This window comes from Hylaeus volcanicus, chromosome 2, assembly GCF_026283585.1.
Source record: "Hylaeus volcanicus isolate JK05 chromosome 2, UHH_iyHylVolc1.0_haploid, whole genome shotgun sequence".
Lineage (NCBI taxonomy): Eukaryota > Metazoa > Arthropoda > Insecta > Hymenoptera > Colletidae > Hylaeus > Hylaeus volcanicus.
The window spans coordinates 26,088,906-26,112,614 of NC_071977.1; the positions used below are offsets into that span (position 1 = coordinate 26,088,906).

General features: G+C 39.7%; 1 protein-coding gene across 3 annotated transcripts; it reads left to right on the forward strand.

Annotated features, from left to right (window-relative positions):
* The first annotated feature begins 328 nt into the window (after positions 1–328).
* LOC128872840 (N-acetylgalactosamine kinase) lies at positions 329–18,367 on the forward strand. 3 transcript variants are annotated; one of them, XM_054115921.1, is made up of 11 exons: positions 329–471; positions 1,367–1,487; positions 3,362–3,511; positions 3,791–3,952; positions 8,052–8,259; positions 11,960–12,068; positions 12,681–12,838; positions 13,366–13,506; positions 13,843–13,957; positions 15,531–15,735; positions 17,388–18,367. In XM_054115921.1, the coding sequence occupies exons 3-11, from the start codon at positions 3,381–3,383 to the stop codon at positions 17,551–17,553; spliced, it is 1,395 nt and encodes a 464-aa protein (XP_053971896.1). In that variant the 5' UTR covers positions 329–471; positions 1,367–1,487; positions 3,362–3,380; the 3' UTR covers positions 17,554–18,367. The 3 variants fall into 3 exon arrangements, with proteins under 3 accessions (XP_053971896.1, XP_053971897.1, XP_053971895.1); XM_054115922.1 differs by lacking the exons at positions 329–471; positions 1,367–1,487 and adding an exon at positions 2,959–3,167; XM_054115920.1 differs by lacking the exons at positions 329–471; positions 1,367–1,487 and having other exon boundaries at positions 3,351–3,511.
* The last annotated feature ends 5,342 nt before the right edge of the window (positions 18,368–23,709 follow it).

Consider the following 23,709-nt stretch of genomic DNA (forward strand, 5'->3'; position numbering starts at 1 on the left):
ACCTGAAAATTTATCAAAAATGTATGACACGTTCCTAAACTAAATATTAGATCGTTCACATATCTTTTCTATAATAAAAACTTGATTAAAATCACCCTCCAGACGAATTAAAACACAAGAGCTACAGTACCAATTATTGTAATTATGTTCTCGAAACTATCATTGCCAATCTAGTATCCTCTACAATTGTCGTCGTGATATTAATTTTGTTCTCCCGGTTTCATAACTTTCGAGCCGTAAGCTAAATCGAATCACGCGCCAAAGTATTTCGCGAATGCCACCTAATAGTAGCGACACTCGCGGCGATACGTCGCACTTCGTACGACAGCTCATTCTGATCGATAAGCCGCCTAATTCAGCGTCCTTGAAACTCGTGTTAGAAAAAAACAATACGTGTTGATAAGGTTATTCTGATACGACAACTCGACGTGTTGTCAGTCTATGGACCAAAACCGCTGAGTGCAGTAACAGGTATGTACAATACGTTACTTTAATTTAACCTGTTACTTTTGTTCTAAATAATACCGCGAGGAGCCACGTAGTAACCATTCCGCTTCCGTCTTTACACGGCAGCTGACGCAGCAACGGCCGGCGTTAGCTCGTACCCAACAGCGTGCATGCTTGTGTGCGTGTTATTTGGCGTGCACATACACAGACAACTAAGATGGACAGGTTATTCGAATACTAGATGACATACAAGAACTCTGGACACCATGTTTATTGCCAATATGTATTCAATTAGCTATTCAAATAAGCTGTTGCTTCTTCGATATGCAACGCAGTTAGGTTGCGTTAGTCAGATTGCAATGTTTATCAAACGGTTGACAAATTTGTTATCTTTGACTCGATATTTGAAATGTATTATCTAGAAAAAAACTTTTTGTCCATCTCTGTTTGTAGACCCTTCGCGATACAACAGAAAATTTCTTTCAAATGTCAAATTTAACCCTGTTGCTCGGATGCCATTTCTCATAGAAAACGTAGAAACGCGGGAAGCCGGTAACGGAAAAATTTCGAAATAATTTATTCGAGATATATAGAAAGTATTCGTACGCAAGGTTATCTAAACATTGTAATACAAATCGCGAGAATAGTGTAGCCAACGAAATTATACGCGTCAATTTGATTAATTAAACTTGAAAATGTCTAAACGAGAAGCTACGTACGTATCGTTCTATGCGCCAAATAGCCTCTATTCAGACGCGAAATTGATAACGTAAAATACAATGTTCATCTCACCGATTGCCATACGTCGCAGCTGCACCAAACGAGAAGATACGAAGCGAGCCGATCTCTCTCCATCGCAGACTTCAAATATGCCATTTCACTTTTGCTTGATACAATCGTTATCGATTAAATTCTTCAGAGCTCCGGCAACTTCGAACGCTTGCAGCTGGATCCTCGTGGGCTTCTTGACTTCTGGCGCCACTCGTGTCCAAGCGGAGAACTACCTAAAGGGACGCCTATCGTAGGGCGGGACAATTCGGGTAATTTGATTTCCTCGTATCTGTAAAAGAATGTTTCCAATTAAAAATAATCTTGCTATCGATAGTCCAAATGTGCAAAACGATTAAGACGTGTTTGTTATCGATGTTATTTTTTTTCAGTTGCTGTATTATGTATATTTAAGTATACTTTTATTTGAAAATACCTAGCCTGCAACGTAAATTAAAAAATCAAAATTGTAACGATAATTAAAGAAGAAAGAATTTAAATAAAAACTGAAATTTAATTTGATGCGTATTTAAGTTTGAGCAATTGGAAAGTCCATAGAGAAAGGTCGTGAATTCTTTAGTCCGAAACTAATCGTTTATTTATTTATACGTTTTTATATTCATGTATTCTTCGAATTGCTGTTGGCTTAGAAATGTTTATACATTCTCGAGTGTTTTGTTTTCCACTAGGTCAAAAGAAAGAGCACGTTCGTGCAGCATTTTATATCAACATATCAAGCTGTTTCAAGTTTTAAATGTTGACATTATAAATTCGCAGTTAAACGTGACATGCATAAAATGAGATTTTACGTTCAGTTGCAGAGATTTTGCAATATTTAAAATTCTCTAGTTCTATACATGTATTTAAAACTTTTGATTAAGGTTTATCGCTCGAAAAAAAATATGTGGTTTTAATTTATTTACTCCTCGAGCTTCGATCGAAAAATTCATAGTTAGAATGAGTACCGAAACGCATTATCCTTTTAACAAGCAACAATATCAGGAACGTGCTGGAATTATGTGGTATGAAACAATGCAGAGAACGTGTTCGTTCACGTTTACAATTTCGAAAATCTCTGCGGATGGATAAAATAGAGAAACGTTTCAATCGTTCAATCGTCACGTAATCGTGTGCGTCGATAGTTGAACGTGTGCTCGTGTAGCTCATTGTGCCTGATAAAAATAATTATGTACCGAATGATTCACGCGCTTGTTGGTACTTAGTAGTGCTCGCTGGCATAATTTTCCTGAACAATTATTCTCGTGTGGACTTTGCAGACAAATAACTGATTAACTAACTTTACAAACGATCGTTTACAAAGTTAATGATACAATAGATGTGGAAGTATTATTATCTGCTAAAATAATCTACAGTTACAAGTGATTGAATAAAAAGGGCACGGGGTTAATTTCTATTCCTAATGAATACATTCATATATTTTATATTTACATATCTTGCCAACAAATAAGAATTTGGCTCGAAATTGTTTTAATAAACAGTTTCATTCTGACGGGTGTAAAATTCATGGGCCTGCAATTTTGTTCTATCCTCGTTCGCTCGACAGCACGAACGTTCGTCCACAAATTTCATCTCGAATGAAACTGTGGCCAACCAGCGAATTATCGTGACGCTCGAGGAAAGCTTCCAATCGTTTAGGACAGCTCGAGCGACACGACGGGTTCCCTATCTTCCGTAACAGCGCGATTGCATTAATGGCGTTGACCTCGTTCGCGAGCTTCATCGGTAGCAGTCGTCATCCGCCTCGGGAATCCGCTTCGACGGTGAAACGATCCCCGTGACGGATGTCGAATTCGACAGTACTCGAGTTCGACAGGATATCGAATCGCGAGAAAATTGAATTCCTCGCCGCGTGTTCTGTCTACTCGTCGCTCGAGTTTCGTCAAAGAGTTCTACGGTTACAACAATCAAATTTCCCGCGCCAAACACGGCTGGTACTCGAATCGATTTCCGCGCGAGAGTTACTTTGTAATTTTCGCGCGAAGTTCTTTTCGCGCAAAATTGCACAACGATTTCTTTCTAGCAATAGAGTGTAGTTTTATATGGGAACAGAGAAAGAACGTTTTTTGATTAATTGAAGTCTGTAATGAATAACGAGGAGGAATTTTTACTTTTACATGCCGAATAGTACGAACAGGGAGTCGGACATGGAGTCGGAGGAACAGGTTCCTATTCTTCATGCTGATGAGAAGTTTCAAGGAAGGCTGATGACTCTGGCCAACCATTTTGAGAAGAAGTACAATATCGAGCCTCTGTTCTTCGTTAGAGTTCCGGGAAGGTAAAAATCAACTTGATCCTCGTCTAGTTCCATAGTTTTAAACAGTAAGCCAACGAGCAGAATGTATTTTTAAACTTCAGTTTGTCTATTTTAGAAGAACCATTAGTTAAATGTTGATCCATTTCTTGTAGTTCCTACCTCTTGTATAAACACGTTATTTGCGACGAATTGATAATCTCTTTATTACAATCTTGTTTATATCAGCTTTCACTTATACAACTGTTGATGATTCCAATTCTCCCAAGAGTAATTGCGTTTGTTCTGTTCGTCCGTTCGCAGAGTTAATTTAATTGGCGAGCACATCGATTATTGCGGGTACGCTGTTTGTCCGATGGCCATCGAACAGGACATCCTCGTTGCCGTCGCTCCCTCGAAAGGCATTCGTCTTACCAATCTAGACCCGAAGTACGAGGACTTCCAATGCAACTTGAAGGATTTGAGGTCAGTAATGAAATTACCATATTTTTATCCACGACAATTTCGGTAAACAGAATTTAAAAACCCGTTCGTGCATCTCACGAACACTTTTACTCGCGAGCTTTCGTAATCTCTTTGAAATGATCATGGGTTAATCAAATTTCCTGTAGCCTCGGATTTCCTCGTGGAACGAACTTCGCAAATTAACGCGCGACAAAGTTTACGCCTAAGTGCAGTTTGTTTACTCCGATTGGTATGACGCGAGATTCAATTACCAAGGACGAACTAAATTATATCTAGAGCTTTTGGGGTTGTAAGTAATTGGAGCATTGCGCTACACTCTACTTCCGGAAATACGATCTAGAGTCGGGTAGCAAGTTTACCGCACTTTATCTCGAGACTCTTACTTACCGTGGACAAGCTTAATAGCATTGTCAGGGGCATAGTGTGTCGTATTATACAGGTTTTTGTCAAAATAGACTAGCAAACTATGGTAGGTATTCTATGAATAAAATATGAAAAAAGGGTTACATGAAGTGTAGTGGGAGGACACCTTTTCAACGAATTTTTGTTTAAAAATGATCTGTTCCAACCTCTACTCGTATCAAGAAAAGGATTCGGATATCGCTACTCAATCGGAATTCAATGTTAGGTTAACGATTGTTGTACGATCATTGCTCTCATAATCCACTCGTAATAGTCAGATTAATCAGCGATGGGAGGCTACACTTCGTAATCTGCAATCATGAATCAGTAGCGTGTAATCTTCCAGAGGTAATCGCGTTTGACCATTCATTAATGAATCAATCATGTGTATTTCACTCGACACTGATTACAACCCAGCAGGGTTCTATGAAATCGTGTTTATCGATTTTTCAACAATTTCGAAAGGAAATATGTTAACGGAAATAACTTCCACCGCTAATTTCTCATCAAACAAGACCTGTACTTGCAGTTTGATGGAAATAACCTCGTCAGCTCATTTTCGTTCTTGCATTCGTTCGAATTAGCTTTAAAGTTAATGCAAAATTCCCTTACACGACATTGGAATGCAATTTCACGGCGAGAAATTTCTGACCGGTGCATTTCTCGCGGCGAGGGACAAAAATAAATGCCATTCGGTACGACGCGTAAAACTAATTTCCCAGAAAACCGCCGCGGACGCTTCTGAACGCTCGCGTCTGGATTAAAGAAAGGCAATAAAATGAAAGGTGGAACGATAAACCTGACGGCTATGTAATTACATTAGTCGCTCGGTGTTTAGTGGCCGTCAGCCGGAAATGCCTGGCTCCGAGATATTCACGAGGATGAGCGGGTAATCGCGAGTCCTCCTCGCGATCGTGGGATTTATTTAACGAAATTATTCCCTGCGACGCGAATAAAACGAAATCGACGAACCCAGCGCGACATACCATTTTACGAAGCTTCACTTTACGCGGAAACAAAATGTTGTAAAGTAGAGATGAGCATAATTTCATTTAAACAACGAATGACGATCGAAGACACCGAATACCAAGTTAATAATTTCTTTTTAATCATAGATTGCAATTTTTATCGAGCACGTAACGGATCGAAATTTATCTTTTATTTATTCGAATGATTGCGATTCGTTCTCAAGTGGGCTTTCATTTGACACATGCTTGCGTGTTCATTTATATAGGCTGAACATTTTTTACGATTGTCAAGAGTGGGGAAACGTTCTCTCTGCAAGTCGAGGATTCAGGAATATTTGAAGTTTGTCATTCCGAAGATCGTAAATGGGAATTCGTTAAAAATTCTTGAGAATTCTCGAGACGAGATCTTCGACTACAAACACTACTCGAGACCTTGCCGCGTATTATTCCCAAGGAGGAATTGTTCGAGTAGAATTGGATCTCATCTTAGTTTATTCTATAAGAATCGTAACGAACGTCTGTATTCGTATGTTTGCAAAGAAATCATAATAATTCGCAGTCCCTAGCTAGTTACTATCTGGCCCCGAGTTTCATATTTTAACAGACTTCGTTACTTTATTTACTTTCCACTGTATATTCCAATTTTATATTCCTACTTCAAGATCAGGCTAGATAAAAATTTAAGTAAACCTCGCGGAGAATTAAATTTTGCATAGAAATGCTTAATAAACGTTTCCTTTACCTTCCCTGATAAATGAAACGTTAATTTTCTCATATTAGATTATTCCGTAGTCACCGTAAAACAATTCTTGGAATTTTCTTTTAGTGCTTTTATTATTCGCTCCAGTTTTCTGTTATTTTTTATTAGCGCATTTCAATAGGAAATAAGAGAAGCCGTAAAAAGACTGTCTGAACTCGCGAACTTGAATGGAAGTATAGAAATACTTCCTCTCTAGCGGTGGATTCATGGAAAAGCAACATTCTGCCTCAGCTTTTGTGGAATCGATCGATTTTCAATGAACGTAGGTACTTTAATTTGCAAATGGCCGTAAACGTTGCAAATTGTGTGCACGTTCGTAAACATCTTGGAGGAAATATTTGAGAAAAATAGCCAACCACGCGAGATCGATTCGAAGTGACCAGAACACCAGCTGGCGAGTCTGTCGCTTATTACGTAAGAATAGTCGGGAGTTACTCGCAGCTGGTTTTCTTTATTGACCGTGAAAATGTGGCTGTGAAAAAAGTCAGGACGCTTGTATTTCATCGCGTAACTCTGTATTTTTTAAACTTATTCTCGGGGAAGAGAAGCAACTACGGGACCCTTCGAGACACGTTTTCTCTTATAAATGATTCGATAGGAACCTATAGTTTCCTTCCAATCTCTATTACTATATTTTTATATCAGGATAATTCATGGTTATGAAAATAAATAAGTAAGATAGTGTCAGGGCAAACATAATAAAATATGTAAGATTTACTTATACGGTCCACTTAGCATGAAATAAAAGTAGCTTGTAGTTTTCGAAAAGAAACTTTCTATACTCTGAATAGAAACTAGTAAACGGAATCATATCGAGTTTAAAGAAAATTTCCCGAGGGTGGAGGCCGATGGAAATTAATTTTACAGTCCACGTAGTCGCTGAATTAATTTGATCCGATCTCCGTGCCGCTTCAGCGCGATATAGTCGAATTCTTAATAAAGCTTACGCGACAGTAGCTGTATAACTTGTTGCAGTGTCTCTAATTAATCTTTCTCTCGTCGGCCACTAAGGAAGAATAACTTTCCACGTGTAATAACCACGGTCTCTCCAACGGAAGAGAAAAATGAAGTTGGCCGTAATGCAAATGGAAAGAGCATAATACGAGAAGGCAGCGCAATTCGCCATCCTTACGCTGCACGTTTCATTGTGCTTTATAACTTCTCTCGGGTTTTACATGGCAAATATATTCACGGATGTCTCCGTGGCGTGAAAATGTCGTAAAGGAAACGAAAACTTATAATCATTACTGGAAGTATATGGAAAGAGATGTTTCGATGCTCTGAGAAACAAACGAGATCTGTATGTATACATGAAGGTTGTTTCGAGGCTCGTAGTAGGTCATCTTCAAATATAATTAGTGTACATTAAGTGTCTAACAAAATTATAATATCGTACAGCGTCGATTAAAATTTATTGGCAATTATTTCGCTCAATGTGCCGTGAGAATCGCTCTTAATCGTAGTTAATCGAAAATCGAGCTTGGATTCGAAGCGAAACTATCACATGAAATGAAAACATTAAATATTTGCCCCCAATATACGCTAATATTATTTTAAGATTACCTGTATTACGATTCATCAGAGATACTAGTGTAACTTTGTTCAATCGCATATAATTTTCCATCGATCGTAAAGTGTCTCCCCGATAAAATGTTCGATAAATTTATAATGCATTTCGCGTTGAATGCGAGTAGGGAAATTTTAATAAAAGCAAATTTACAAAGCAAAATCTAATAAATTCTCAATCGAACGCGACAGAATTTTTCTCCTACATCAACAAATTTATCGCGTTATATATCACCGCAGAAATGATAATTGACGAGCAAATAAATGAGTAAAAGGTAGCTTGGGTCATGTGTGAATTTTACTCAGAAATGTTTGTTGTAATTATACAATTATTTGTAATGTTAATGATAGCTAATTGATCCAAGGGTAGCAAAAAGAGAAATAAATTCGATATTACCTCCAGTGTTTGCATCGAGGATGCCAGCTGTGGTCCAGACTGGTACAAGTATTTCCTCTGCGGCGTAAAAGGAGCCCTCGAAGTGATCCCAGAAGAAACCGCAGCTTCGGGAATCCTAGCTGCAGTTTGGGGAAATATCCCTCCTAATTCAGGGCTCTCGAGCTCGAGTGCTCTCGTCTCTGCTGCTGTCCTTTCGACCATGCACGTTAGCCAGGTGAGTCTCTGATTGGTGTGTTTTTTCGTCAACTCTGTTATCGTAATATTCAAATTAAACTACGTTCTCTACACTCGAAATATTGTACGAAACATTTTACCAAGGGAATAAATAACAAGTAATACATATTCATTTCATTTTTTTGAACTATTTTATCATGCATGGTGACCAGAAAGTGCTCGGAAACTTCAGAGCCACGTAAAATAACGAGTTAACTCCAACAAACAGTTATAAGAGAACAGACGTTTGGTTATGAATTTATGATCTTGCGAATATTGCGGATACGTAGTTTTGGAGCACGAGTGCGCAGACTGCTAGCTGAAACTTCAATACCCTTGTGGTGGCATTGTCTGCACTCCCCAGAGGAATTTCGAGCAATCCTTGCTTCTGTAAGTTTGCACCTAATCATCGATTCGCGTGAATCCCTCGTTTCAGTACCCTTCTCGGGAAACTATTTCTACTCTTTGATTTCTAAAATGTATGAAGTCCAATGTCAAACATAATTTGAAGGAATGAATAGGATGATGACGGCAACCTATGAATGCTCCCATCGGAATTTCTATCGTTAAACGTCAAATCCCGTCGACTAATCGTTCCTCTCCTTTTTTCTCGTGTCCAATCAGGTCTTTCATATCGGAGTAAAAAGTAACTCGAGAATTCCTCACAACCCCTCAGGGATTAATTCGCTGTTTTTAGAGGGACTCAAAGCGCGATCAACGTTTATCTGCGGACGAGAAGAAAATATATTTTAACGCACAGCTTACGAAGGTAGACGATCTGTTTAACTTCTCTTTTTAAAAGAATTACTACTAAAGTTTTATCTGGTTCTAGACTGAGCCGAGGGTGGGAATGATTTATCTTGCCCCGAAAAGATTACCTTTCGCGTTAATTGTAAAATGTGGTCTTACCGAGGCGATGAAGGGACGATTATTAACTCCAGGATAACTTCAGGAAAAATAATGCTATTTCTGCTTGTTTTCAGCATTTTTTCAAAACATCTACTATTACTCGTGATATAATCAAAGATTACACGATCTTGTAAGCATGGGAAGCTCGCGCAATATTGACAGTAATTACTCAGGAATGGTGTAATTACCTGGCTCTCGTCAAACTTCGCGAAGAATGCCTAGAAGGCAAAAGGATCTTACTATCCTACAAAGGATTTTCATTTCTCGGTAGCTCCAAGTAGATAGACTCGACAGGGAAAGGAATTTCATACTGGCACTGATAACAGAGAGATTCTACAGAAAAGAAAGAGTCGCATCCTCGCGACGTGGGCCGCGTACTCTTGAAATTGTCGAGGGTAGTCGGGGGGGGGGGGGGGGGGGGGCTTTATACGTTGGAATTTATCCTTATGTATACACTTTACTCGATACAATTTCACTGTAACGCAGCGAAAACAAAGAACTCAGCTTGCGAAGCATTTCACGATTCCATGGCTATCGTTGATATGTGTATAAAAATAAATCGCTCGTAAATTCAATATTTATTTCATTGGAAAGAGTGAATGTTTTTGTTCCAAGTATCGTTTTATTGATTTAAAAAAAAATGATGATTTCACAGATACTTTTAGATTTGCTAAACTAATAAAATATCTCATTTGAAGACCTGAAAAATAATTAAAAAGGGTTGCACCTTCTAGGTGCAGCTACTTCGTAGGAGAGTATCTTTCGCATCCCGACTAGAGGGATAAGTAAAATCTCGTCTTTCTTTTCTCTTTCCGGTGGCCACCGTCGCCCTGCCCCTCTGGGGGCTCCCAAGATCGATGAGAAAAGTTCTACGGAACCCTAATGTCTCTTTCGACGGAGTCTCGAGAGCACGCGGCCTTTGAACGAAGCGTCCCACGAATCCCTGATACATTCCCGTCCATTGACCACGTTTCCGTCAGAACGAGACGCGGAAATTACTCGGGTTATTCCGCGCCAGATCGATCACCTTTTGCGTTAGACGTCAGGAGTTTCGGTAAAATTGAAATATGATGTGAGCCACGCACAATAAAGGGGAGTTTAAGTCATCTTTATGGTAGTTTCGAATTTATTCGAAAATCGCAGGACAATTTTTCCCTCCAAAACTGAAAATAGTACCACTGATGCTAATTGGAAATTCTCGATGAGGCATGAATTAGCGTAGAGGTGTACAACTCTTTTAGAGGTGCACATGACACCATTCAAACTGCTGTGACACCTGCTGATTACGTGTCTAGAATTACTTGAACTAATATATCGTGAAATCAGTATGGTCAACCGAGTGCGGTCGGTTGAATGAAATGCATGGCAGCGCAACTGTTGACAGGTCATTATGGTGTCAATCATACACGCCCACCGTGGAAGACCCGTTTTGTGTAGAAAGCTCGAAGGAACATATTCACAATTTTCTGATTTTCAAACATTTTCTCTCACTACGGTTGATAGTGTCGGAATTGAAAATTTATTTTTCACTAAATTCAACGTCCTGTATTTTTTAGATAAATTCGAAACCAGCGACGACTTAAACGTCATCTAGCTTTACGTGAACTAAATCATACCTCAATTTCATTTGAAATTTGGCGTGGAATAACCCACCCGCGAACGTTTACGGATAATCAGTTATGAATGATTCTCCAGTCGAGCACCAAATCGAGCCTCTGACTCGTTGGAAGGATATTGCGAATTTTGCAAACGAAATGAATCATCACCGCCGTTGGTTCGTCCGGAACATTCAATTCCACGATTTCGCGGTGTCTCATGATCCTAGTTTTGCGCGAAAATGAGTAAAAGGGGACGGGTCGATAGCTTGAACTATTGAATTTTATGAAAGTTAACATTTGATCGAAATCCTTCACAGTGTACGTATCAATTGATCTCGCTGTAGCGGCTTCAAAATATTAGACTTGGATCTTGGGGGTGCCTAAGATACACCTATAAATTTGTATCGAAAAATATGTACCGAGACCTAACTAAGAACTAACCAAGAACTAACCGAAAACTAACCAAGAACTAACCGAGACTTAACCGAGACATTATAATAAAGTCGATATTAATTTATTAAATACATTCATTCACATATATTTTATATGCATAAATGTACGCGTTACACGTTTCTACGTGTTCACGATGAAGAGTATTGTCCCTTGTCTTCGTTGGTAAAGGGATCGTCCGTCTCCGCTCTGTCCACGGAGCAATCTAGGTGGAATTTTTTGCGTGGCTGGAAAAGACGTTTCCGCAACGGATGTTTGATAAGTTGCAAGTGCCATTAGCCCCGGAAAGTGATTCATCGATCCGTTGCTTTAGCGCTGATGTACCAAACACTTTCGATAATTACACCTGGAGGCGAGAAAAAAATTTAGTTCCGGATGGGAAAATACATAGCGCGTAAAACTATGCCACTATAATTTCTTTCCAAAATTCGTGGAATCGTCGCTGTATAAATTTCCAAAATACCCTAATATACTGCATCCTTCTACAAACGCTGAAGCTACTGTTTCCTCTGACACGTATCTTCGCGTTCCCGTACACACGGAATACTCTGCAAGGGTTAAAACAAATTTAATTAACGTTCCCACTGTCCTGAAAGTTTCAGTCGCCAAGAATAGGGGAAGTTCGCTCTCCTAGTTCCATCGTTTCCAATTCTCCGTGTCGCTTTCGCAATTACTAAGTCTACCAGCTCCAAACAGAATTTAAAGCGATGTTAACGTTTCAGCAATCGTTTAACCATGTTACAGCACCAATTGTCGAAACGTGGGCTGGCTACCATCAGCGCCAGGGCTGAAAGGTACATTGGCACTCAGGGTGGCGGAATGGATCAAGCGATCGCGTTTCTCGGGAAGGCTGGTGAATATATTTTATTTCTAAAATGCATCATAATTGCACAGACATTTTATTAGTATATAAGAAAACAACATTCCTTTTTACTGCTTAGATTTTTTAAGTACGAAGTACGCGTAATATTCATTGGAATATTCTTATTGAAATATTTCTGGATTGCTAAAGGATCGCTATAAATGGTGGTTCATCTAGTTTTATTTATTATCTATCATTCGACTACAATTTTGCCCATTCTGACTACAGGGGCGCATAAAATCGCTCACAAACACAGACGCGTGGAATTATATCGTAAAAGTAGGAGTTGTACATGTTATAATAGTGAGGGAAGTAGCCCTAAGTAACCTATTGATTTCACCCGACTACGGAGTGACTCATTGGTACAGCTTAACTCCTACGTTAAATTTGCGAAAATATGCAAATTTATCAATTTCTGTTCTTTTATCAATTGCATACAGTTCAACGGAAGCAATTATTTGAATAAGTCAAGGCTTGGAATAATAATTAAGACGGTATTTTATATATTACTTACCTCGGTATTTATTTTCATCGTACATCGATTTTATTCTAACTTTATCTCAAGTGAAGGTTTGGTTTGACATTTATTGATGTTTCACGAAGGCTCCGCGATGCTGATTGAATTCAATCCGTTGCAAGGCACAATTGTCACTCTACCCGAAACTGCAGTGTTCGTAATAGCGCACAGCCAGGCATGTCACAACAAAGCTTCCACGTCAGATTTCAATTTAAGGGTTGCAGAGTGTCGACTGGCTGCGCAGGTAACGTACTCCTTTTACTACAATTAAACAGTCCAACGAAAAAGTGCGAAGAATGTGAGACAACGAAGGTGGAGGAAAAGAAGTGACACAATTTGACAGGGAACAGAAATTAAAATTTTAAATCGTCGTAAAATTAAATTCTCTCATTGTTTTCGAGCAGCGACGGACATTGAAAAAATCCTTAAAGCATGAAGTTTCGAGGGGACTGATGAGATTGCTTCTTGATTAAGTTCTCACGCGACTGACTTTGATCGATGTGGTCCCGTCCGTTAGAAGCAACGTCGGCGTCGGTAGTCCAAATATAATTTGAACAAGTGAAATTGAATTTCCGAAACACTCGATGAACACTGTTAAACTTTGCCCTTGGTGTATCACAATCGAAAAACATGAAGAATGTTCCTTTAATGACTTTACTTGCAAAATCGATCGAAGATACATACCTTACGAACGGTCTTTAGAAACCAGTGAAGATTTTAAGCTCAAGTTGGCCAGAGCCAACATGGCGACCTTAATTCGCTCGTTTACAGATAATAGCGAAGAAAAAGAACAAGGGTTGGGAGCATGTACAGACATTAAGCGACGTTCAAGAGGCACTTGGCATCAGCGCGGATGAAATGGTCCCGGTGGTAACAAACAACCTCCACGAGGAACCATACACCCTAAGCGAGGTATTTAGTATTGCAACGTCGAAAGGGCATCTTATTAATTTCTTACAAAGTATACATCTTATAGTCTTTTTATGACTAATGTAAAATTGAATATAGAAAACATCGACATCTGGTTTGATCTGGTGATAATTTAGGTACTATACTTTTTCTAGTAATCAGTGTTTGTTAGTATTTTAATAAGATACGAAAACAGTAAAATATCTTTGTAATGCCCCATGACCCTCGATGCTTTCTAAATTTTCTCAAGCATCTTCGGACCATGCCACCGAGGAATTATGATTCCATCGATAATGGTCGAGGGTCCATTATCAGCAGACGTGCCCGTTATCTTTCTAGATCAGCGAGATCCTGGACACGACGAACCAAAGGCTCCGAGAGATATCACGCCTAGGGTCCTTCAGCGACTCGCAAACGTTCAAGCTTAAACAACGCGCTCTGCACGTGTACCAAGGTAACAAAATCTTTGAAAAAATCGTCAGACGAAGAGCTGAAAATGTCCGACTGTTTTTCCTCCTCGCGACCACGAACCAAGACCAAGTGTTTCCTTCGAAAAAAATTCGCGACGGAAGCAAAAGTTTTCCGCAACAAACAACGACTATTTATGTCGCAATTTTTCATGTAAATGTGTCGGTCGATTTTAGCTGCGTTCCCAGGAGAATAATTCATGTATGCAAACGCTGATGTTGCTTACCCGAGAAGTAATTCAACGGTCTGGTTGAATAATGGAAAAATTGTAACGATTAGACTTCTTTGTAATCTTGGATTTAACTCTTTCCAGTTAAAGATTGGGGAAAATGGTATCCTTTGGTCAGTGGAAGGTTTACAATTGCGAGGGCCTAACGCTAGTTGACTTGAGACGCTCTCTTTTTATGAAAATATATTTATGGATGATGGCTTGTATACCATACTATTTTTTATAGCATAAAATAGACGTTCTTCTATGCTTTTAATTAATAGTTGAATTAAAAAGACTTAAAGATATCCTTGAAATTAATTGAGAATGAACTATTTTATCAACACAATTACTTTTCTAAGAGGAAATTTCGAACGCACAAATTATCGAATTGTTTGTCGGAGGAAACAGTCGTTGCTTATCAATCGCTTACGAGCATTCCTTTATGAAGGAATTAGGTTTCCCAGCGGTAGCTTATCGATCGCGGTCGTTATTTGTCCCCAAAGCTGCCGTTCGTCGCAATCCATAGAATTTACTGCCCTGGAAATGCAACGGAAACCGCGCGAGAAACTCTTTGTAGCTTCTATCCACTTTTTTTCCGCGTTTTCGCTCCCTCGACGATCACTGCCAAATCTTATTACATGAGTAAATCCCGTTTGAATAGCGACGCCACATAAAAACGGAACAACGATATCGAGCGTTTCCCTCGCCTTGTGGAAATTTGCATTAAAATTCAACGACACGTATTCCTTCATAGTTAAACCCGTTATACTCGCCACGCTCACATGAATAATGGCGGTTTACTTTACTAACAAAGCTACTTAAAACGATTGAATTTCATGCATTTAACATCACTGTAGAAACTACGTGCTGTAGTCCCTCGAAACGATCTGCGCACGCGAGGATAATACAGAGCGAGCCATGTAAATTATCTAGCATAATTATTTCCTTCGATCGAACAGAATTAGTTTGATAGATATCTCTTAAAGTCATTTTCAGTGCTCGACAGTGATACTTAAAATCTAAAGTTTTCTTTAAGCAGAGTTTCAACTCGGTATATTCGAGCACAGAACTTGAGCACAGTAGCTGAAGCTCCGGTCTTATCTGCAAACGACTAAATACTGAAATCAATCAAACTGAGATCTAACTTTTTGATACAACGTTAAGCTTCGTCGATGTCTGTGGGGAGTATTTCAAGTCCAAACGGTATGATGCACTCTGTAGAATCCTCGAGTAACATACTCCCGATTATCAATGCACACATGCACCCCCTAAACACCACCCTCTGTACGCTACCGTCGAAATTATTCAATTTCGATCGATTAAGCCTCGGTACGATTGCGTGTTTTAGAGGCAGGCAGGGTGGTGACGTTTAAGCGCATAAGCGAAGGGAACGCCATAATGGAAGAAGAGAAGCTTCGGCAGCTTGGTAGCCTGATGTCGCAGAGCCACACCAGCCTCCGTAAACTCTACGAGTGCAGCCATCCCAGCGTGGATGCACTCGTCGACAAGGCTATGATTTGCGGTGCACTCGGGGCGAGGCTGACTGGAGCTGGGTAAGTGCAAACCTGTATTAATCATCGAACAAAATAAGTACACCCTTAAGAAGGAGAAACCATTTTCTCTGGTGGTGCACATTGCATCCACATAGCGTATCTAAATCAGAGGCAGCAGAAATAACAAAATGATATAATAATGATTAATGGAGAAGATATATGCACTCATGGAAATATTTATGTTACGATATCGATTAATAGAATACCAAGCTTGAAGACAATTTTCAAAAAGATAATGCACAACTGGTATCGTGGAAGCTCAAGAACTTATAAATTGTCCAAGGGCAATACAAATTGCCTGAAACAGGTGTGTATCGAAGAGGATGGGCACGAAGGGGTTAACGCGTCCCTGACGGGAAGAGGGTAGATTTACTACCTCCTTACTTTACTTTACTGCGCGTTTACCACTAGTCTTTTGTTGGCTTTCCGGTGGGGATCTATCCACTTTTCGAGAACCATTTTTCTTTGGAACACAACTGTGTCGAAATTGAATTTAAAAAATGTCACCACTTTCTATAGAAGAACGTGTTGAAGATAAACGTGTTGACGCTTTTACCAGTGACGAATTCCAATAGAATTTATTAATAACACAAACAGTGTGTGTATTCACAACCTCAGACACGCTATTCGGTATCTGGATACTCGATTCATCAATTATCCCGATGTCGATTATCAAGACACGTGTCTATATCATCAGGAACTCCGTGCTAACACTGTTTAACTTGTGAAGCCTCTATTCATCGCAAGTATCAGTCATAAACAATGACATTACAAATCTAATATCAATATAATCGTCTAAAATATTTTGTTCGTGTCCTATTTCGATTTTTTTCTCGAGAGAAAAAAATGACGATAAATTGAAAAAGTCGGGAAATTTACAACCTCTGGCTCTTTTTCGTCCCTATTCGCGCGTTTGGCCAGTGGCAAACGGTTGAATCGATTAAAAAATACCCTCCAAAAGAGTGGATGATTTCATTTCGCGAAACGAATCTGAACAATTCACATCTTCGAAATCAAACACGAGCCCGTAGTCGTGCGATAACGCAAATCTCCCATCGATTCCATCGGGTATCGGTTATTATTGCGATTCTCATTGGGCCGCAGGTGCACGGTAACGTGATCGCAATAAAACCGTCGAAAAGTTTCCTTATATTCCGAGGTAAGCGCAATGATTTTCAACTCGGCGAAGAAAGGAGGTGACAAGGACAGGTCGCAGCACAGGGATCGTCAATTTCACGCGTTTATTGGCTAATCTAGAACGATAATAAACGGACACGTGTCCAAGCGTTTGTATCAACACTCCGTATTTACGGAGATATTTAACATCGAACTTCTAGTAAATTGAACGCGTCCCGTAATTGTTTCAAATAACGAAATGTTTTATTTTACTGGTACAAAATAAATTTACGCTACGATCAATTTTATCGCCCTGGAGTGTTGACTAGCTATAAAGTTAACAATTCTAACGTAAAGCATTGTGAAATAATACACATTTTGATATCTATATATTATATTTTAATACAAGAAACAGTTTCATTCTTTATTGATATTTCGACTCTTTGTTTTGGAGTCATTTTCGGAACCTGTGAATCGATTCGAATTGATGCACGTAAAAATTAAACGCCGCACTTTGAGATTTTTGTTTGATACAGGTGGGGCGGTTGCATAGTGGCCATAACAACGAAAGACAAGGTTTTCCAATTTCTGGATACGTTGAAGAAGGATCTCGCCCGAGATGGGATAAAGGATGGATTCAAACTCGACGATCTGGTTTTCCCGACGGAACCGAACCAGGGTGCTGTAATTTATACGAACTAGTTTCTCTATCCATATTTTCCCATTCTATTCCTGCATTTCATAAATCGTCGAATGGATAGCCGACATATATTTACCAGACACCCTCCTAGGAACAGTTATCTGTATACGATGCTGTTATCGCGAACTTGCGCATGCTCAGTTGTGTATACATAAACAATAAATCTTGCCAAACGTACACGACTTTGCGAAGTCTAAAAAGAGGCTGAAGTTTGAATAAATTATAGCTTGTAATGCCTCGAAACTAACATTGGTACTACTTCATGCACTATACAAGGTAATTTAACTCTTTGGGACACGATGGGATTAAAAGTGTCCCACCTTTTTGATGGACCGTAATGCATGGTGGGACATTTTTAATCCCACCTCGAAATTTTGCAATAGCTGCACGTGTATAGGTGTGATACCTTTATTAATAAAAATATAACAATTTTGTTTGATTTGAAACGCAATAAAATTCCTGTGCAACATGGGTCTATTTTATGACCTGAATTCCTATGCAGCAAAGAGTTAAAGCAAAGCTTGATGAATCTAAGGGGATAGTTAAAAAATTCCACCCCTATGCGATAGGAATTGGTGAAATAGATAGGGATCACGAAGTACAACAAAAATCTGCCCCAAATTCTGTATCTGCTTTTCTAGATCACCTTCTATACAATGCAAACGATTGCCTTTAACTCATCGATACTCTGTATCCAACATATTTTATACATACAATGCTTTTCATAGATTATTACAAACCATGGTGCACTTTAATGGTACAGTATTTAATAAGTTTATAAGAGACTACTCTGAAATATACAAACGTGCAACGTCACCTCACCTCTGTTTTTGTAGTTTAATTCCAAGAACAAACATCCTGAGCTTTCCATAAAATCTTCCCTGGTCCAGGAATAAATAATGAGTTTCGTAGATGCTATAGCAAATATCACGTGTCATCTCGGATCGATTTAGGGTGATAGACACAAAAGAAGAAAACGAGGGGTCCAGCGAACTCATACCGAATTCTTCCCTGCCTTCCCTGATCCAGACTGGCAACGATCAGAAAAAAGAATTACACGCAACAAATGCGATGCCTGCGTCAGCTTATGCGAATCCAAGCACTTTATCTGGGTTGTATGCGAGCGGATAAGCCGACGGAATGGAATTTGTCAAGAGAAAATTTCCATTCGACCCAGATACGCCTAAGGGTGTTCTTACACGCGTCAAGGATTCCGTCACGGACATGATAATTAAAGGACGCTGGCGCGCCAGTCAGGTGTGACTGATTGCGAATTTGTTCGACACGGTCGAGGCACGCAACTTGTGGCGTTGGCGTGATAAACGGAATTAAAAAGTTTGCTACCTCGCGAAAAGTATCGGGAAACGTCTCCGAACGCGGTGCCGGCAGCCAATTAAATTTCGCGCAACTTCGATGACGTTTTTTCGCGTACCTGAACGCGGGCCGCGATATCGCGAATAGTTCGAGAACGCGCACAGGTAAGAGCTTCTTTTCCCTCGGTGAGGTAGGTCGGCACACCTGCCATCCTGAAGTCCGACACGGATATTGATTTTCCGCCGTCCGTCCATGTCGATAAATTTCTCGTCAGGCAACCGGCATGCCATTCACCGAAACTTCGAAAGAAAGTACGCTGGGAATCGATCAAACCCTGTACAGGGTGAGCCGACGAGGATTAGAACCCATGACATGTTTATAGGGGAACTGGACTTTGTATCGAAAAAAAAAGAAAGAGCAGTGCGATCTATAAAACATACGTAATGTACAAAATAAATAAAGATATATTAAAAATTGTATAACCGAAAAACATAGACGCCAGAGAAAAAGTTGTAGCACGAAAAGCAAATAAAATGGCTTTCAACAGAGTAACGAATCGAACATACTTTTTAAAGAGTATATATATTTTGGTTGCTGTGACATCCTAGCCAAAAAATACATTTAATTATTATTAAAATTAATCTAATAATTGAAGGGAATGAAAATGAAAACACCCACCATCCTCGACTCCGGAGTCTTAAGAAACAAACACAGTGTCTTTGCAAATTTCCATTTCCCAATATTCATTTTGCCTCCATTATTAAAAACAATGGAGATATTTCTGGTTCCAAGCTTTGGCACTCACCCAGTATACCTGCTGTCCCAGTCGAACGGTATTCCATATGAAACGAATGAAAAATCGAAATCAATTTGCGAGACTCGAGTGTCTTCCGTAGAGAGCACGGCGCACAAAACTGTTTTAACACCTTAGGACATAAATTTTGTTTCTTTGGACAGAAGAATATTCGCCAGGCTCCCGAGCTACTAAGAATTCGATAAATTTAATTAAAGAATCGCGATATACGATGAATATTGATAAACAAAATTCGTCGATCCACTTTCAGTACAAAGATCCAAGTAAAGAGGGTCGAACGAGTATCTATAAAACATAGATCAAGAAAACCGAGTTCTACTTGAAACAATACATCTTGTACATGCCAACGGTATCCTAAAATAATTCTCAATGTCCACATGCATCGCATTGTTCGTACATCAAGCCCGAAAAGGTCAAAACAACAACCATCTGAGCTTCGTAAACATCCCCGCCGTGATACACCGAAGAATTTACGGTGATCGGAGCTGTTGGCTTCCTCGACAGTTTATGATTCGACGAGCGTCCTTTGTTAGACACAATGTCAAGAACGAAACGCCTCGCGCAACCTCTCGCGGAACAACAAGGATCATAAAGTATCCCGAGTAACAAGTTCGTAACTACGACGACGTTGAAATACGAACGCGACGAAATTTCGCCGTCGCCAGGAAAGTCGCGGGACGTAGCGAGCTCCAAGAATTATAAAGTCGTTTTATTACGCGACGCCTGTTCGCGTAAGTCGACTTATTATGCATCAGCCAGATTACCGCGCTTTGATCCGAACGAGAAGTTTCTTCATAATCTTTCTCGGCGTGACCAGCCTCGGTACACAGTTCCCCGAGGTTACCACGCGGCTCGAATCTCTACGGAGAATTTGCCAACCGACGAAATTTATTTCGACCCGATATCGTTTCGAAAAGGGGTCAACGAGGGTGCGAAGTTCGCAGGGCTGCACAGGGAACTCGTCCTGGACGGCTACGAGCTTTCAGACTTGGAAATTTCGCTCCTGGCGAACAAGTCGACGTCTAGATGCTAGTGTTGGCATAACTAAACATACTAAGAGGAAGGCTGACGAGTCGAGGAAACACGAGCTTAAGCTCTTTAGGGGACCTGGACTTGATTTACGTTGCGGTTTGGCCGCGTGTTAGCTAACACCGTCACAGCCGTTGTTCTCGTTAACCTAACGAGGAACAGCACCTTTCAGGTGGACGGAAAGACTGATGCAGTACTGGAAGGATATACAAAATAGCATGTGTGAGGTAAGAAGATACCCGAGAATAAACAACCGTACTACGCAAAAAACCAAAGTTAAACGGGGGTCTCCTGTACCTGCCTCGATGAATCGAATAACGAAGAGGACGCTATCACGATCGTCATCGTTTAAACTGCAGTTATAAATAATTGAATGTAAAGACGCGTAATTAATTTCTGCGACTAATATGTTTGCAATGTTTATTCGCGTTTCTACGTTCATAAATGCGATATTAAAATAGAAAAGGTTAAACGTTCCATGAAATAATGATGCTGTAATAAAGTATATAAAGTACCTCTTCAACGAAGCGCAAAACAATTTCGCGGAAAAGAAAACAATTAAGAAGTTGTAACAAAACGGGAATTCGTGGTAAGAGAAAGCAATAACTTCTCTTCACTGGGCACCTTCTGATCGGTAACTCAATAATACAAGCAGCTCTTCGCGAGCGTTAGAGAACTTCCAACTCTTCTTTCACGCGATGAAAGGAAGAAGGAAATTTCGCCTCGATTAAATTTCAGTAAAACCATTACTCTATCGTATCGTTTTCCTTTTCGATGTTGGGAAAACATGAGAATGCCGACAATATCGAATCATAAACTTATGAACTATAGTACACCGCCTTTCTATGTTTCTTATCAACTCTTTTAATACAAGTTCTACTCCAGTTTTCCGTTCGGAATGCTCGTAAACACGTTGCGAACGACGACCAATCAACCGCCTGAAATTCTCACCTAGTTTTGAATCGCTCGAATCTGACAACTTTTCCCATGAGCCGCGAATGGTCCTATTTATCGAAACATGTTTTTTACAATGGCCGCTTCAAACCCACCTTTAAATAATAAACTTACAAATGATCGATACTCTTCTAGATTTCTTTAAGGAAAGTTCGATGAAACCTCATAAATATTCCACCTCTCCGGTGACAAGTAAAAATGTTTATCAAACGGTATATTTTTTTAATTCGATTCTTCTCGACTAAAACTCTCGAATCCATCTACGCAGTAATTTATATCCCCCGTTCAAAGGGATGCATCCTGCATTTCTCGACGTATATCCGATAAAAGATTACCTGGTAACGTCTAGAAAGGGAATCCCAACATTAGATTGAAACGTTGAAAAATAACACGATTTATAAATATTGCATTGATCCGGTATACTTGTCAAGGCATCGTTTATTTATCTCACGCGAACGAAGCGTCACGACGTTATCCCATCTCTGGAGCAGGTCAGAGGGTCCGAGTCTTGAATTTATTCAGAGGCACCCGTAACCTATTGACACGTATATCGTAAAAGCGAGGGTACTTTCATCCCTACGCAATACGCAACCTTCGTGTCCGTTCCGCCTACCTACCAAAAACAAACGCGAAAATGCTTCTTGTTTCGAATACATGCCCCTATCGTTATCCTACCTGCAAGCAACCCACTTTTGGAACACAACACGAGAGCCGCAAACAGAAATCATTTCAGATAGAATTAATTAATCGTGAAATACAAGAATTGAAAGTAAATTGTAATTTTGATAATACAAATCACCGGAAGTGTGGTTAGACATCAATCCAATGAATTCGCGTTTTCAACTCAAGTATACGAGAATCTCTTCAGGAATTTACATATAATATGTCGGTTAAATTAATCATTTTCACGTTGTATATATTCACAAAGAAGCTTATCCAACACACACAACTTAAACGTTGATTTTTTTTGTTGATAACCCCGTGGTTTGTTCTTCATTCGTTGTCCTTCTTCTTAACCTGGGATATTTTTCATTCTCAATTTTTGTTCTAATATTATTCAAAGAATTGCATCCTGTAAAGGACCATTATTTGACTAAGACATCCCTAAACAATATGTGCACAGATGAATTGGAATATTGACCGAAAGAACTATCTCCGAACAACCCTCCCTTTCATTTTCGCGGCGTTTTCGTTGCCTTCCGCTCGTCGCAGCAATTTATGGCACCTCCGCGCGTCCATGCTGCCGGCGGAAAACGTTCCTGCCTACGACGAAGGCGTCCTTCCTCCGTGGAAAACGAATAAGCGAAATAAATTCTCCGAAATAGGTCGTGCTGTCCCACAGGTGTCCCGATTAATGCGTAACCTCGCGGAGAATTTCTCGACCATCGTAATCACCGGAAATGCAAGAAGTTACGGGTATATCGTAAATGTTAAAATGTTCCGAGATATCATTAAAGGTTATTAGCGACGTTAAGGCGAATCACAGTCGTAATCCACGCCACGACATGGATGCGAAAGATTACGGGTTCTAGTATAAAAGTTTCATGTCAGCCAATAAAACGTCGCGGTTACTGCAGTTCGCAATAAAACCAGGAAGGACGTGACGGGAAGTGCCCTGTACACGAAGAAGTAGCCGATGTAAAAAGTTCATCGATCGAATGGGCTGATTGGTTTTCCCCAGCCGCAACACTAGCTAAACGAGTAATGATCGAAAGAAGAATAGTTCGTTTGAATGAGGTACGGTAAATTGTATCGTGTTGGTCACTTTTTTTGTCTACATTGTAATTGTATTAACATTGTTTCATATGAGTTCTCCAACCCCTTACAAAGGAAGACAAAATATTTTCGGGTGTCAGGAAATTGTTCTTCGCGACAGAAAGCCAAGAACATGGGGAGGAATATTTTGTGGAGGCGATTCCATTCTGCTTTACACAGAATAAATAGACCTTACAAAACACGATTTTCTTTACACGATAGAATTCCCATCTACAAGAAATCACCAAGTCGCCAAGGCAAATTTATTCCTGTAAATAGTGTAAATCCAACG